Raw genomic sequence first — 14,985 nt, forward strand, 5'->3', positions numbered from 1 at the left:
GATCCTATTGAACTGAACGGCACTCAAATGTAATCTCCCTGTAGGCTGGTATTTTTATCTGTCTTAGTCTCTGCTGTATTCCCAATGCCTAGAAGAGTGCCTGGCATGTAGTAGGCACTCCATAAATATTTGTTAAATGAACAAAATGAGGCCTCGCATATAAAGCATTCAACACGATGGTTGTCATATAGCAAATACCCAGTAAATAGGAGCTAAAAACAAATAGAGGAAGAATTTAAGTAAATTTCTTGAAACCTGAGTTGCCTTATACCTGATTGGGACTTGGGAAGTTCAGGGGCTATTCTTTGTCATTGGTGACAGCCAGTTACCTTCCTTTTGGTCTGACCAGAGAGGTTTAGCTGTGATTCTCTCTTGCAGAATAGCAGATATTTTCTATTCCAGAACCCCTTGAACCTGACCATTGAAGGGCTTGCCAACTCAACTTCCCACTACAGGAGGTGCATTCTCTGTTACTTTGAGCTCACTCTGCCCATGTCCATGAAAATGGCAGAGAATTAGTGCCCCCTAAAAAAAAAAAAAAAAAAATTTTTTTTTTTTTTTAGGTGCAGTTCTCAACAAATGACTGAAAAGAGACGGTGTATCAATACCCCAGTTCCCTCACTCCTCAGTTAGGATAACTCTGAGGTGTGTGACCTACACTGTCTCCCAGAGCTTCCCAGAGGGAATTAAGCTCCAGTTGCCCACAGAGATGACTGATTTGATAATGTTCTCTGTATTGTTCTCTATCCTTCTCCTGTTTCACTTGCTCAGCCCCCTACTGCTGTTTCCTGGAATCACCTTCCAAGGAAGCTACTTTTCTGAGTCCTTATCTTAGCATCTTTTTCTAAGATGTGGAGAGGATGACTTAGCTCACTGCACACAGTCACATTCAAAGGAGAGGACCATGAATCCTGGTACCTTGGGCATAAGAGCCATGAGGACAGCAAAGCTGGACAGATGGAAGCACTGGCATGGGGTGTGAGAGTCGTTGCTTCCAATATGAGAGTAGCCCTCTGTCGACCAGCTGCCCCCCTCCTTCGATCCTTCCCAGTAGACACAGAAATGTTTTGTTCTCACACGAACAGGCTGGAAAAACAATAACATAGAAGTGATTCTCTCTGGTTTTCTTACTTGCATTTTATAGGTTAATCACATGTGTACTGGGTTGGACCCTGGATTAGGAAAATCCCACTATCTTGAGTACTTGTGGGAAAGAGTTTCACACCACCACCTGTGCTATGGAGTTTAGTCTTCCTTAATTGTGCCCTTCTCTGCTCATCTCAGTGCCCTGGGGATTGAACTATGAACTGCTTCACCCAGGCTCTTTGTTGGCTGAATGGATTCCAGTGGGTTCTAGCAATGAGAGACCCTGGTAGGAGATCTCTGGGCAAGAGAAGAGAGATGGAATTTATTTCTTCCAGGCTATTTCCATGTCCCCACCCCCCATCTCTCTTTTTGGCATACACTGGTGGCTTGTGCGTTGCTATGATGCTAGAAGGTATTCTACCTGCATTTCAAATACCCATGGTAGACAGGTTTCAGCAGAGTTTCCAGACTAAGACAAACTAAGAAGAACGGTCTGGAAATCCACTTTTGAAAATTATTGTTGTTAGTTAGTTGCCATTGAGGTGACCCCACGAATAACAGCAGAAAACATTGCTTGATGGTGTGCCATCTTAACGATTTTTGCACTGTTTGAGCTCTTTTCTGTGGGCATTCTGTCAATCCATCGCATTGAGGATTTCCCTTAGACAATGAAAACTCTGTGGATCAGAAAATATTTTTGTAGACTTTGACTCAATTACTTTGGACACATCATCAGGAAAGACCATTCACCAAAAAAGGACATAGTGTTTGGTAAAGTGGAGGGCCAGCAAAGGTGAGGGAATCCCTCAGTGAGATGGATGAACACAGTGGCCACAACAATGGACTAAAACATACTAATAATCATGAAGGTGGAACAAGACCGGGCAACATTTTGTTCTGTTATGCATAAGGTCACCGAGAGTAGGAGCTGACTCGACAGCAACTAACAACATTTCCATCTGCAGTTGGACAATCCCTCCTCCACTCCTCCAGTTTTCACTGGACTCAATAATTCTAGTCCCTCTGTTACCCTTTTAGGCTTAATGTAATCATGATGCCCCACTGTGGCAATCTCTGAGCGCCTCAACATCCCTTGTCAGTTCTCTTGACTCTGAACCATCAGAGTTAGATTCAGTTACCTACCAGAACCCTGAGAACACACCAACATCCCTTTAAAGGCGCCCTGGATGGAGTTCTTGGGTGGTGCAAACAGTTAAAGTGCTCAAACGCTAACTGAAAGGTTGGAGGTTCAAGTTCACCCATAGGCAACTGGGAAGAAAAGTCTGATGATCTACTTCCCCAAAATCATTCACTGACAGCTCTCTACGGAGCACAGTTCTACACTGACACCCATGGGGTGGCCATGACTCAGAATTGGCTCAATGGCAACTTGTGCTGGTCTTCTTGGGTAGAACCAGTCCCTGGTTTTGCTCACCTGAGTATGTTTAAAGGTCAGGAGGACAGGTTTGGACAGGGCAATTTTTTCCTTCGAGCCAATGGTGCCACTCACGACAAGAGAGTTTAGTTTTACTTCCTGTAGTCCTTTTCTGTCACTAAAAAAGGATTCATTGAGAATATCCCCAAGAGCACGATAGGTGATCAATGCAACAGCACTGTGATCTGTGACCATAGAAGAGAAATTTTTTAGGGTTTCCGGTTTGGGGAGTGTCTTACCTGAGGGTCCTGACAGTGAGCAAAGCCAGCAACTACTCAGCCATCATGGAGCAAAACCTGCTCCTTCTGTTTATTATTGTCAAGACCTTGGGTGATAGACAGCACTGAGTGTGGCTCAATTAGCAGCTGCCCAGCCATTATCAAACTGAACCTGCCCCTTCCTCTCCATTGTCCTCAAGACCCTGAGTGCTGCATGTTGCTCAGTTCCTGCCTTAAGATAGTCAAAACCACTTTATTAGCCTAAAAATTATCCAAAGTAATCTAAGCCTCATTAAGGCCTAACTGAATGTTAAGATCTCCACCCAGGGCATGACTTATCTGCCATTTTATGTACATACTAAGGGGGGAAAAATGCCATTTTCTTAGTGCACTTATGTGCTATGATAACTTATGTAGTCCATGATGTTTGCATGTAGTTCCTTATGAAGGATGGTATAAGAGGATCTGCCTGTCTTTGTTCGGAAAGCTTGATTTGAGATATACACCTCCTTACTCCTTGCCTGCGTGCTTGCAGTAAAAGCTCTTCCTCCCTCCTCACCTTGGTGTGTTTTTATTAATGAGAAGCTGCACCAGGCCAGTCCAAGTTCCAGTAACAATGAGGCAAACCTAACGTAGAGTTCAAATTGCCTTTCAAAATCTCTTAAATGGCCCATGTAATATCCTGCATGTGGTTTTGGGTGCAGTGTTTCCATTATGTGATACATATATCCCCCATGTGTCTGTCAGTTTGTCATACTGTGGGGGCTTGTGTGTTGCTGTGATGCTGGAAGCTATGCCACCGGTATTCAGATACCAGCAGGGTCACCCATGGAGGACAGGTTTCAGCTGAGCTTCCAGACTAACACAGACTAGGAAGAAGGATCTGGCAGTCTACTTCTGAAAAGCATTAGCCAGTGAAAACCTTATGAATAGCAGCAGAACATTGTCTGACATAGTGCTGGAAGATGAGCCCCCCAGGTTGGAAGGCACTCAAAAGATGACTGGGGAAGAGCTGCCTCCTCAAAGTAGAGTCGACCTTCATGATGTGGATGGAGTAAAGCTTTCAGGACCTTCATTTGCTGATGTGGCATGACTCAAAATGAGAAGAAACAGCTGCAAATATCCCTTAATAATCAGAACCTGGAATGTACAAAGTATGAATCTAGGAAAACTGGAAATTGTCAAAAATGAAATGGAACGCATAAACATCAATATCCTAGGCATTAGTGAGCTGAAATGGACTGGTATTGGTCATTTTCAATCAGACAATCGTATACTCTACTGTGCTGGGAATGACAACTCAAAGAGGAATGGTGTTACATTCATCGTCAAAAAACACGTTTCAAGATCTATCCTGAAGTACAACGCTGTCAGCGACAGGATAAAATCCATATGCCTACAAGGAAGACCAGTTAATACGACTATTATTCAAATTTACGCACCTACCTCTAGGGCCAAAGGTGAAGAAATAGAAGATTTTTATCAGCTGCTGCAGTCTGAAATTAATTGAACATGCAATCTAGATGCATTGATAATTACTGGCGATTGGAATATGAAAGTTGGAAACAAAGAAGAAGGACCAGTAGTTGGAAAATATGGCCTTGGTGATAGAAACAATGCCAGAGATGGAATGATAGAATTTTGCAAGACCAACGACTTCCTCATTGCAAATACCTTCTTTCACCAACATAAACGGCAACTATACACTTGGACCTCCCCAGACGGAACACACAGAAATCAAGTTGACTACATCTGTCCTATAGGGTCACTATGAGTTGGAATCGACTCGACAGCACTGGGTTTGGGGTGGAAAGAGATGAGGGAAAAGCTCAATATCATCAGTCAGGACAAGGCCAGGGGTTGACTGTGGAACAGACCATCAATCGCTCATATGCAAGTTCAAACTGAAACTGAAGAAAATCAGAGCAAGTCCACGAGAGCCAAAATATGACCTTGAGTATATCCCACCTGAATTTAGAGACCATCTGAAGAGTAGATTTGATGCACTGAACACTAGTGACTGAAGACCAGATGAGTTGTGGAATGACATCAAAGACATCATCCATGAAGAAAGCAAGAGGTCACTGAAAAGACATGAAAGAAAGAAAAGATCAAGATGGATGTCAGAGGAGACTCTGAAACTTGCTCTTGAGTGTCAAGCAGCTAAAGCAAAAGGAAGAATTGATGAAGTAAAAGAACTGAACAGAAGATTTCAAAGGACTGCTCGAGAAGACAAAGTAAAGTATTATAATGACATGTGCAAAGAGCTGGAGATGGAAAACCAAAAGGGAAGAACACTCTATGCGTTTCTCAAGCTGAAAGAACTGAAGAAAAAATTCAAGCCTCGAGTTGCAATAGTGAAGGATTCCATGGGGAAAATATTAAACAACACAGGAAGCATCAAAAGAAGATCAAAGGAATACACAGAGTCATTATACCAAAAAGAATTAGTCGATGTTCATCCATTTCAAGAGGTGGCATATGATCAGGAACCGATGGTACTGAAGGAAGAAGTCCAAGGTGCTCTGAAGGCACTGGTGAAAAACAAGGGTCCAGAAATTGATGGAATATCAGTTGAGATGTTTCAACAAACACATGCAGCACTGGAGGTGCTCACTTGTCTATGCCAAGAAATACGGAAGACAGCTTCCTGGCCAACTGACTGGAAGAGATCCATATTTATGCCTATTCCCAAAAAAGGTGATCCAACTGAATGTGGAAATTATAGAAGAATATCATTAATATCACATGCAAGCAAAATTTAGCTGAAGATCATTCAAAAACGGCTGCAGCAGTATATCGACAGGGAACTTCCAGAAATTCAGGCCGGTTTCAGAAGAGGACGTGGAACCAGGGATATCATTGTTGATGTCAGATGGATCCTGGCTGAAAGCAGAGAATACCAGAAGGATGTTTACCTGTGTTTTATTGACTATGCAAAGACATTTGACTGTGTGGATCATAACAAATTATGGATAACACTGTGAAGAATGGGAATTCCAGAACACTTAATTGTGCTCATGAGGAACCTTTACAGAGATCAAAAGGCAGTTGTTCAGACAGAACAAGGGGATACTGATTGGTTTAAAGTCACGAAAGGTGTTCGTCAGAGTTGTATTCTTTCACCATACCTATTTAATCTGTATGCTGAACAAATAATTCGAGAAGCTGGACTATATGAAGAAGAATGGGGCATTAGGATTGGAGGAAGACTCATTAACAACCTGCGTTATGCAGATGCCACAACCTTGCTTCCTGAAAATGAAGAGGACTTGAAGCACTTACTAATGAAGTTCAAAGACCACAGCCTTCAGTATGGATTACACCTCAACATAAAGAAAATGAAAATCCTCACAACTGGACCAATGAGCAACATCATGATAAACGGAGAAAAGATTGACGTTGTCAAGGCTTTCGTTTTACTTGGATCCACAATCAACAGCCATGGAAGCAGGAGTCAAGAAATCAAAAGACTCATTGCATTGGGCAAATGTGCTGCAAAGGACCTCTTCAAAGTGTTGAGGAGCAAAGACGTCATCCTGAAGACTAAGATGCGCCTGACCCAAGCCATGGTATTTTCAATTACATCATATGCATGTGGGAGCTGGACAATGAATAAGGAAGACAGAAGAAGAGTTGACGCCTTTGAATTGTGGTGTTGGGGAACAATATTGAGTATATCATGGACTGTGAAAAGAATGAACCAATCTGTCTTGGAAGAAGTGAGGCCACAACCCTCCTTAGAGGCATGGATGGCGAAACTGTGTCTTATATACTTTGGACATGTTGTCAGGAGGGATCAATCCCTGGAGAAGGACATCATGCTTGGCAGAGTACGGGTCAGCGGAAAAGAGGAAGACCCTCAACGAGGTGGATTGACACAGTGGCTGCAACAATGAACTCAAGCATAACGATTGTAAGGATGGCTCAGGACCGGGCAGTGTTTCGTTCTGTTGTGCATAGGGTCGCTATGAGTCGGAACCGACTCGACGGCACCCAGCAACAACCACCACAATACATATATGATGCACTACACATTATAAGACGTTTCTATGCAAAACATGTAAATCAAGGTGCTGTGAGAATATCTGTGAATGCTTAAATATCAGAGTCATGAGGCAAAGAGGGGCACGTGAAGCTCAGATGGGATGAGGAAACCGCACATTCCCATCTTTCATCTTTAGTTCATGCTGGGGATCTAACTGAGTGGAAAGATATGCAGGGTAGCCCATTCCGCTTAATTTGTTTTTTCTCTCTCTCTCAGTTTCTCTCCCTCTCCCTTTCAGCCCTCCCTTTGGCTTGCTAACCCTCTCTCCCTTTTTCTCTCGGACTTCCTATAACTCTATCCCTGTCTCTATAACCCCCACTTCCTTTCTCTCATCTCCAGCCCTTTGGTGCTCTAACCTTCTTTCCTTCTTTCTCTATGGCCCTTACTTCCTGTCTCTTCCTCTCTCAAGACTGTACAGCTTGAAAATCGAAAAATATTTTACTATCTGGCTCTTTACAGAAAAAGTATATAAGCCAGTAGGATAGAAGAAAACCAAAGGACGACAAAACAATTCTCAGAAGACTCAATTGTAAAGAGAAATGAAGTCCTGATGCATGCCGCAACATGGAGGAACCTTGAAAACATCATCCTGAGAGAAGTAAGTCCCTCATAGAAAGACAAGTTCTGGAAAATACCACTTATATGACATAAGCAAATACATAGAAACCAGAGATTATTAGCTGTTACCAGGGCTGAAAGGGAGGGGAACAGGGGGAGTTCTTACTTAGCTGGCACTAAGCTGCTGTTATTGTTGGTGGAATGATTTGGAAAAGGATATAGAGAGAATGGGTGCACAACTTGAAGTATGTAACTAATGTCACTGAATTGTACATGTAGAAATTGTTGAGATGGCATATGTTTGTTATATAGATTTTCGCCAGAATAAAAAATATATATATTTTTTAAAGATACAGAACATATAGAAAAAGTTTTAAAATAAGCACTCAGGATAAAAAAGATAACAATGTTCAGATATCTTCTGAATCTGGAGAAAATTAAAAAAAAAGATATTAATAAGTGATAGCAGCCCTTATTATTACGTAAAAGCCGTAATAGCCTGAAAAGCCTCTAATGCTATAGAGGAGCAGGTAAAAATTATTTGTATTTCTGGAATAAAAACCAGAATTATTATTTCAACAACAAAAAGAACCTTCTCAAGGAAAAAAGCATTCAAAGCAATGATCATCTACCCCCGGTGAGTGTTGAGTGGTTGCCTTTTTAAACAATCGGGGGAAACAGGAAATGTATCAACCTCTCCCTTTTAAAAAAGTGTGTCAAGGGATCCCTGTTTGACCTTGGTATGAGTCCCAAAGTACACACTCCTTATGAGAGTCCAACTTCATCTCTAACATTGCCTCATCAGTGTCCAAGGCAGAGCTTTCATTTCCATCATATAGAACCTCCCTACTTTGGAAACTTTTAGAGTATCTGTTATGGATTGAATGGTGTCCTCCCAATGCATGTGTGGAGCCCTGGTAGCACGGTGGTTAAGCATTCAGCTGCTAACTTAAAGATCGGTGTTTCAAATTCAACAGCTGCTCCTTGGAAATCCTATGGGCCAGTTCTATCCTGTCCTATAGGGTTGCTTGAATCAGAATCCATTCAAGGCAATGGGTTTGGTTTAATATTTGTGTAGTAAATACTAACCCTATACTTGCGGTTTTAATCCCATTTGGGAATAGATTTATTTTGTTATATTAATGAGACAGTAGTGTAGGGTGTGTTTTAGTCAATATCCTTTGAGATATAGAAGAGATTAAACAAGTAAGTGAGGAAGCAGAGATGGGGAAGAGAGATGCCACACCACATGAGATCACATAGGAACCAAGAAACAAAACTCAAAAGAAACAAGGACCTTCCCCCAGAGTCATCAGAGAGAGAGATCCTGAATTCAGACTTCTAGCCTCCTAAACTGTGAGAAAATTAATTTCCCTTTCTTAAAGCCACCCACTCATGGTATTTCTGTTGTAGAATCACTAGATAACTAAGACAATTCCCACCCCTTGTCCCAGTCACCTGGAAATGAGACACAGTGCCTAGAGTTTGAGGTCAAGAGAATCCACCTTAAACACAGTACCTCTTGTGGTTTCTGTGAACGCATGGGCACAGTCAATATCCACTGTGTTATTTCCAGCTTCCAAAATTGTTTTCTTGCTTGTCTCATCACACGTCTTAGTTTCATAGACTGTAAACATAAAGAAAGTGATCCTGCTTTGCTTGCTTCTCACGCCTAAGACTCGTTGAAGAACTCTCTTTTTTGGAAGACCCAGTTTTTGTAATTTCATCTCGTGTGTGCTCCAAAGTTAAGGTAGGCCGAATGGCACTCTCCTCCCCCAACACACATCTTTGGCTGCTGAGTATGAAGTGGTCAAAATGACCTAGCAACACACACTGGTGACACAACCTAAGAAGGGAGGTGACGGTCATGCTTCCCAGAGCTGGCACTAGAGCAGACAAGGTAAATCTATACCACAGGAAACATAAAGGGAAGAAAAAAATTAAGAATGTACTTTGGAGTGCCCAGTAAGGAGAGAACTTAATTTTTCTGAAGCAACCATTTAAAGGTTTTCCAAGGAATAGTCAACTGGGAATAGATCATCAGTATCTCGGAGGGATCTCGTGAGTAAATTCTCAGCCATATAAGCACAAGACCTGACAAAAGATCACCCTCATAAAAGTTTTCGGTACACAGATTTTGTCTCTGGAGAAGTGAGAAAATTTGTCCAGGGGCTATAACAGAGACTATTCATTGGCCCCATATGCATTCACCTCTTCTTTCTTTTGGAATTGTTTGTGCCACCAAGTCGACTGGCTCACAGCGAACCTATGGGGCAATGCACAACTGCCCCATAGGGTTTCAAAGGAGTGGATGGTAGATTGAAACTGCTGACCTTTTGGTTAGCAGCCTGAGCTCTTAACAAGTTCACCACCAGGGCTGCAAATTTAAGCTAACCTCAAGTCATTTCCCAGTCTTCTTTGCACCTAGATGGAGCCATGTAATTATTTGCAGGCTAACAGAGGGGTGATCAGAAGTGGTGTGTGCTAAAGAGAATGGGCAGGCCTTCTGCTCCTCCTCTTTCTCCTTCCCAATGGCTGGTTAGGGGATGTGAAACTAGAGTCACCATCTTGAAATACAGACGCAAGTTGGACATTGAGGATGGCATGTCTTGGAGGAGCCATGGAACTGTCACATCAGTCATTGACTCCTTATGTTCAAATTGGTAAAAAAATAAATTTCTTTCTTTTTAAGCCGTAGTTATTTTGGTCTTTGATACGCCACCAGATCCTGTATCCTAATACAGAAACTAAAATCAGGTGGAACATTCATCAACACAGAACATAAAGCTGAGAACCACTGCTTTAAATGTGTTTATTTCTAAAGAAATTAAACCTTGTCTCTAAAAGCAAATCCAAACAATAAAAATATTGTCTATGCCCATTTGAACGTCCCCTTAGAAACTCATATGGGCCACTTTGGGGAGATGACCCTCATGCCAGCCCAGCACCACCTCCAGTTGAATCAAGTTAGACTCTGATTTTTCTGTAACCAAAGAAAGGAAGATGTTTAATGCTCACTACATAGGAAAGCAGCCGTGGTCTTAGCCGTAGCTCCCCCAAATTCTCACTGATAACAGAGGAGGAACTACAGAGCCTCACATTTCCTATTTCTCAAGGAGTCTCGGGGGTTTCAAAAGAGCCACTATTTGTGGGTGTAAGTTCCATAGTTCAGCACAAGATCTAATAAAACACAGTGGCAAGAACACAAAAAGCTGTGGTCACCAGCAGCAGTTCATCACCCCCTCATGGAATGTTCTGTCACTTAATGTCACATGGAGCCAGGTTAGGACCAGGTAGGTAGAACGTTGCTTACGTTGAGGAGCCGAGCGTGCAACCGTGAAGTCAGTACTTCTTTGGGAAAAAAAATTTAAAGGGTAAACCACATCAAACCTGGAGAGTGAAATAATGAATCTTAACACGTGCAGCTCCCTGGGAAAGCCGATGGGGGAAGGGTAACCAATAAAAGGGAAATATGGCTATTTCAGTTCCAGATTTCTGACTTTTATGACTTGGTCTGTTCAGGGGGACGTTGTTTTCCTTCCCCTTTTCATCGACTCTCTGCCGTTGAGAGATTACCAAGGAACCAGTTTTTTAACCATAACCTTAACACTAACCCCAACCGTAACCCTCACACTAACACTTACCCTGACCCTGACCACCCTGACCCTAACCCTGCCCGTAGCAAACAAACATACTAATATTGGGCTTTCTTATTTCTCAGTCTGTGCTCAGCTGCCAACCTAAAGTTTGGAAGAGTTGGAACACACTCAGTGACATCACAGAAGAAACCCTAACGATCTGTTTCTGTGGAGTTTACAGTCAAGAAAACTTTATGGAACAGCTCTACTCTGTAAGACATGGGGTCATCAGGAGCCGGGCTGAGTCGATGGGAATGGTTTTATATTTATATTTGTTGTTGCCAGTAAAACAGAACACAACATTGCCTGATCCTGAGCCATCTCCATGATCATTGGTTTGTTTGAGTCTATTGTTGCGACCTTCCAACCTGGGGGCCTTGTTTTCTGGCACTATATTGGACATCGTTCTGTTGTGATCCATACTGGACAACATTCTGTTGTGATTCATAGAGTTTTCACTGGCTGATTTTTGGAAGGAGGTCGCCAGGCATTTTTTCCTAGTCTGCCTTAGTCTGGAAGCTCTGCTGAAACCTGTCCATCTAAGGTGACCCTGCTGGTATTGGAAATACCGGTGGCATAGCTTCCAGCGTCACAGCAACATGTCAGCCATCACAGAAACAAACCAACAGATGAGAGTTCTGAGTGTTTATTATGTGCCGGGGACCAGGCCAATCACTCACATGCATCCTATCACTGAATCTGCATAATTAACTCTGTGTGGTGTTGTTGTTGTGTGCCGTCGAGTGGGTTCCAACTCATAGTGACCCTGTGTGACACAGTAGAAGTGCCCCCTTGGATTTTCCAGACTTTGATCTTCACAGGAGCAGATTGTCAGGTCTTTCTCCCCTGGAATCATTGGCGGAGGGGGTGTTCCAATCAGTGACCTTTCAGTTTCCAGCTGAGTGCTTAACCGTCGTGCCACCAGAGCTATGTCTCTACGGGGTAGTTACAGTTATTGTATCAGAGTCCTGCCAGGAAACAGAGGCATACGCCAATGGAGGAATGAGGTGAGTTTCTTGAAGGATTTATTACAAAGGTGAAGGCAAGTTTAGGGCAAAATAACAAGGGATAATGGAGCACCCGAGGGGTAGTAATGTGGAGAGCTGATAACAACCTCCAGGCCTGTGAGAGGTAAAGGGAGACGGAGGTTACCAAAACCAAAGAAAACAAACCCAGTGCCGTCGATTTGATTCTGACTCATAGCCACCCTATAGGACAGAGTAGAACCGCCCCATAGCGTTCCCAAGGAGCGCCTGGCAGATTCAAACTGCCGACCCTTTGGTTCACAGCTATAGCACTTAACCACTATGCCACCAGGGTTTCCGAGGTTACCAAAGACCTGGAGAAAACTGTAGGAGACTTTGGGTGGAGAAAAACAACCAACCCACGGGCTCATGAGGAGGGAGCTGGGGAAAGAAATATCCCCACTTCACTTTCCTTCCTCCTTTCAATCTCTTGCCAGTGCACTCCATTGACCATGCCCATTCAAACCCCTTCTGGGGTTCTGGTGCATCCAGACCAGCTTTCTGGGGCACAGTTCAGGGTGGAGAAGGGGGAAGTGTGGCTCCTGAAGGCAAATGGAGATCGCCCATTGAGTTATTAGCTTTATTTAGTAGATCAGGAAACTGAAGCTCAGAGATGTGAAGCCACTAGCTCAAAGTCACACAGCATAAGTTCTGTAGCTGTGGGACTGGATATTCCAATATGCTGACCCCAAGATCTGTATCTTCTATGGTATCCTATTCTGTTTCTTTGAGGAAGTCTTCTCTGCTTATTCCCTGATATTAGATTCCCAGTCCAGTTGCTACTGCGTCGATTCTGACTCATGGCGACCCCATGTGTGTCAGAGCAGAACTGTCCTCTATAGGCTGAATTTTCAGAAGAAGATTGCCAGGCCTTTCTTCCAAGGCTCCTCTGGGTGGACTGGAGCCTCCAACCTTTTGGTTAGTAACTGAGCCTCTTCACCATTTGCACCATCCAGCGACTTCAGTTTTAACATTTACTATTATTAGAATTTTAAATATTTTTAAAAAACCTTTTGATAACCAAGTCATCATGCATTTGTTAACTGCAGTGCTGAGAAACACACCGAAAAATCAGTAACTTTGGACAAGAAATTGAAAGTGATAAAACAAATAAGGCCAAACCACCACTGTGATACGCCACGTTGTTTGGAGCATTTTTGCTGGAAATACTCAAGAAAAGAAAACTATCTTTAACCTAGGCTTACATTTAGGTTTGAACATGTCATCAGGCAAAAAAAAAGGGAACAGTGCTGGTCGCCTGGCTACAAGCACCCTCCCATCCACGATGTGTCCCTAAGCGTGAGTGATGGTGTATTTTCGTGTTCCGAGAATACAACCGTCCCTTTTAATATTTGTCCATATGGAGAATACTGAGTTAGGCAAACGTTGAGTTATGAAAGGTCTTTGGGGGCATAAAATGCAACACCATACAAGTCAGGGAGAGGAATGGGGAGAGGGGGAGGCAAGAGAGGGTGCTGTGAACTAAATCCAGGTGTTAGCCAAGGGGTCAGAAACTCAACCCCATTTCCCACATTATTAAAAAGCACCCCTTGAGACATCCTGGGTAATTGACCTAACGTCGTTTTTAGTGCTTCTGTTCTACCTCCTGGCTCCTTGCATAGTGCCTGGGGTCTTAAAAGCTTGCAAGCCATCCAAGGCACAACTATTGGTCTCTATTCACCTGAAGCAGCTGAGAAAGAAGAGTCAGGAAGAGATGGAAGAAATGGCATGTGTGACTAATTGCCTCCATCAACAACTACCTCCTTTGCCATGAGACCAGAAGAAAGTGGATGGTGCTCGGCTACTGTAATCGAACATTTTGATCAAAGATTTTATAGAAGAATCCTGATCAAAGTGGTAAAATGCAGAACAATTTCAAATTCTTATGGAATCCAGACATTCTGGAGCCATTGAGGCTGGACAAACCCCTGAAATCGTTTCCCTGAAATAATTCTTTAAACACTAAACCAAAAATATCTCCTGAAGTAGTCTGTAAACCAAACAACAACTAACTTAGCTTATTTAGTAAATAATGTCTGCCTCGAACATTGTGCTCTTTGAAAGAATTATGTCTATGGGATCAAATTGGCCACAGCAACTGGAAGGTCAGGTAGGAAGCTGAGGTGGCAGTGAGTTTATGTTAATTGAGGAGGAACAATTTGGTAGAGGGGGGTGACAACGGTTTTACAGTTGAAGAATGTAACCAATATCACTGAATTGTGCTTGTAGAAATTGTTGAATTGGCATGTTTTGTTTTACTGTTTATATTTTGAACAAGAATAAAAAAATGAGATACCAGAAACAAAACATCAACAAAAACAAAACCATCCCTTGAGCAGGTAATGGCTCATGATCTGCTACAGGATGCTGGTTTTAAGAATTCTCCATGTGTCCCATTCTTTCTAGGGAGCTAGAGACCAATAGAGACCAAAATAAGGGAAGGAGTCAACACATCACAGGGAAGAGATATACACGGTGGCACGTGTCCAGTCCACATGTGACCACAAGGGGCTCCATCGATCAGCAGATCATTCCTTTGTCTTTAGCCAGGAAACAGCAGCAAGGTCAGCTGGCGGCTCTGGTTGGGTGGACACAGTGTCTTTGGTGTCTTTTTTCTGTACAAACTCTGATGGCTTCTCCGGAGTCTCCTAATTGGGGGAGATAATATGGAGAAAAGCTGAAAAGAAAGTACCACACCAAAACAGATGCTGTCAAGTCACCTACAACTCCTGGTGACCCCATGTGTGTCAGAGTAGAACTGTGCCCCACAGAGTTGTCAATGGCTGATTTTTCAGAAGGGTTTTCTTCTGAAGCTTCTCTGGATGACTTCAACCTCTAACTTTTCGGTTAGCGGTTGAGCCCATTAACTGTTTGCACCACCTGGGGGCTCCCAAGAGAAATTAATGCCTCCAAAGTTAACTAAAACTTCTAGTATGCCTAGAGATGACAGCTAGAATTTCGGAATGGTCCAATGCTC

General features: G+C 42.9%; 1 protein-coding gene across 5 annotated transcripts in view; it reads right to left on the bottom strand.

Moving 5' to 3' along the window:
- Positions 1-10,194: 10,194 nt before the first annotated feature.
- LOC100664982 (adhesion G protein-coupled receptor E4-like) overlaps positions 10,195-14,985 on the bottom strand; it is a 106,143-nt gene continuing 101,352 nt past the window's right edge. Inside the window, exon 16 of one of the 5 annotated variants that reach the window (XM_064280417.1) lies at positions 10,195-14,656. In XM_064280417.1, the coding sequence (XP_064136487.1) occupies positions 14,537-14,656 (120 nt within the window). In that variant the 3' untranslated portion in view covers positions 10,195-14,536. The remainder of the gene's footprint in view (positions 14,657-14,985) is intronic. The other 4 variants (XM_064280421.1, XM_064280416.1, XM_064280419.1 and 1 more) reach the window with 4 other exon arrangements.

Source organism: Loxodonta africana, chromosome 3 (assembly GCF_030014295.1).
Source record: "Loxodonta africana isolate mLoxAfr1 chromosome 3, mLoxAfr1.hap2, whole genome shotgun sequence".
Lineage (NCBI taxonomy): Eukaryota > Metazoa > Chordata > Mammalia > Proboscidea > Elephantidae > Loxodonta > Loxodonta africana.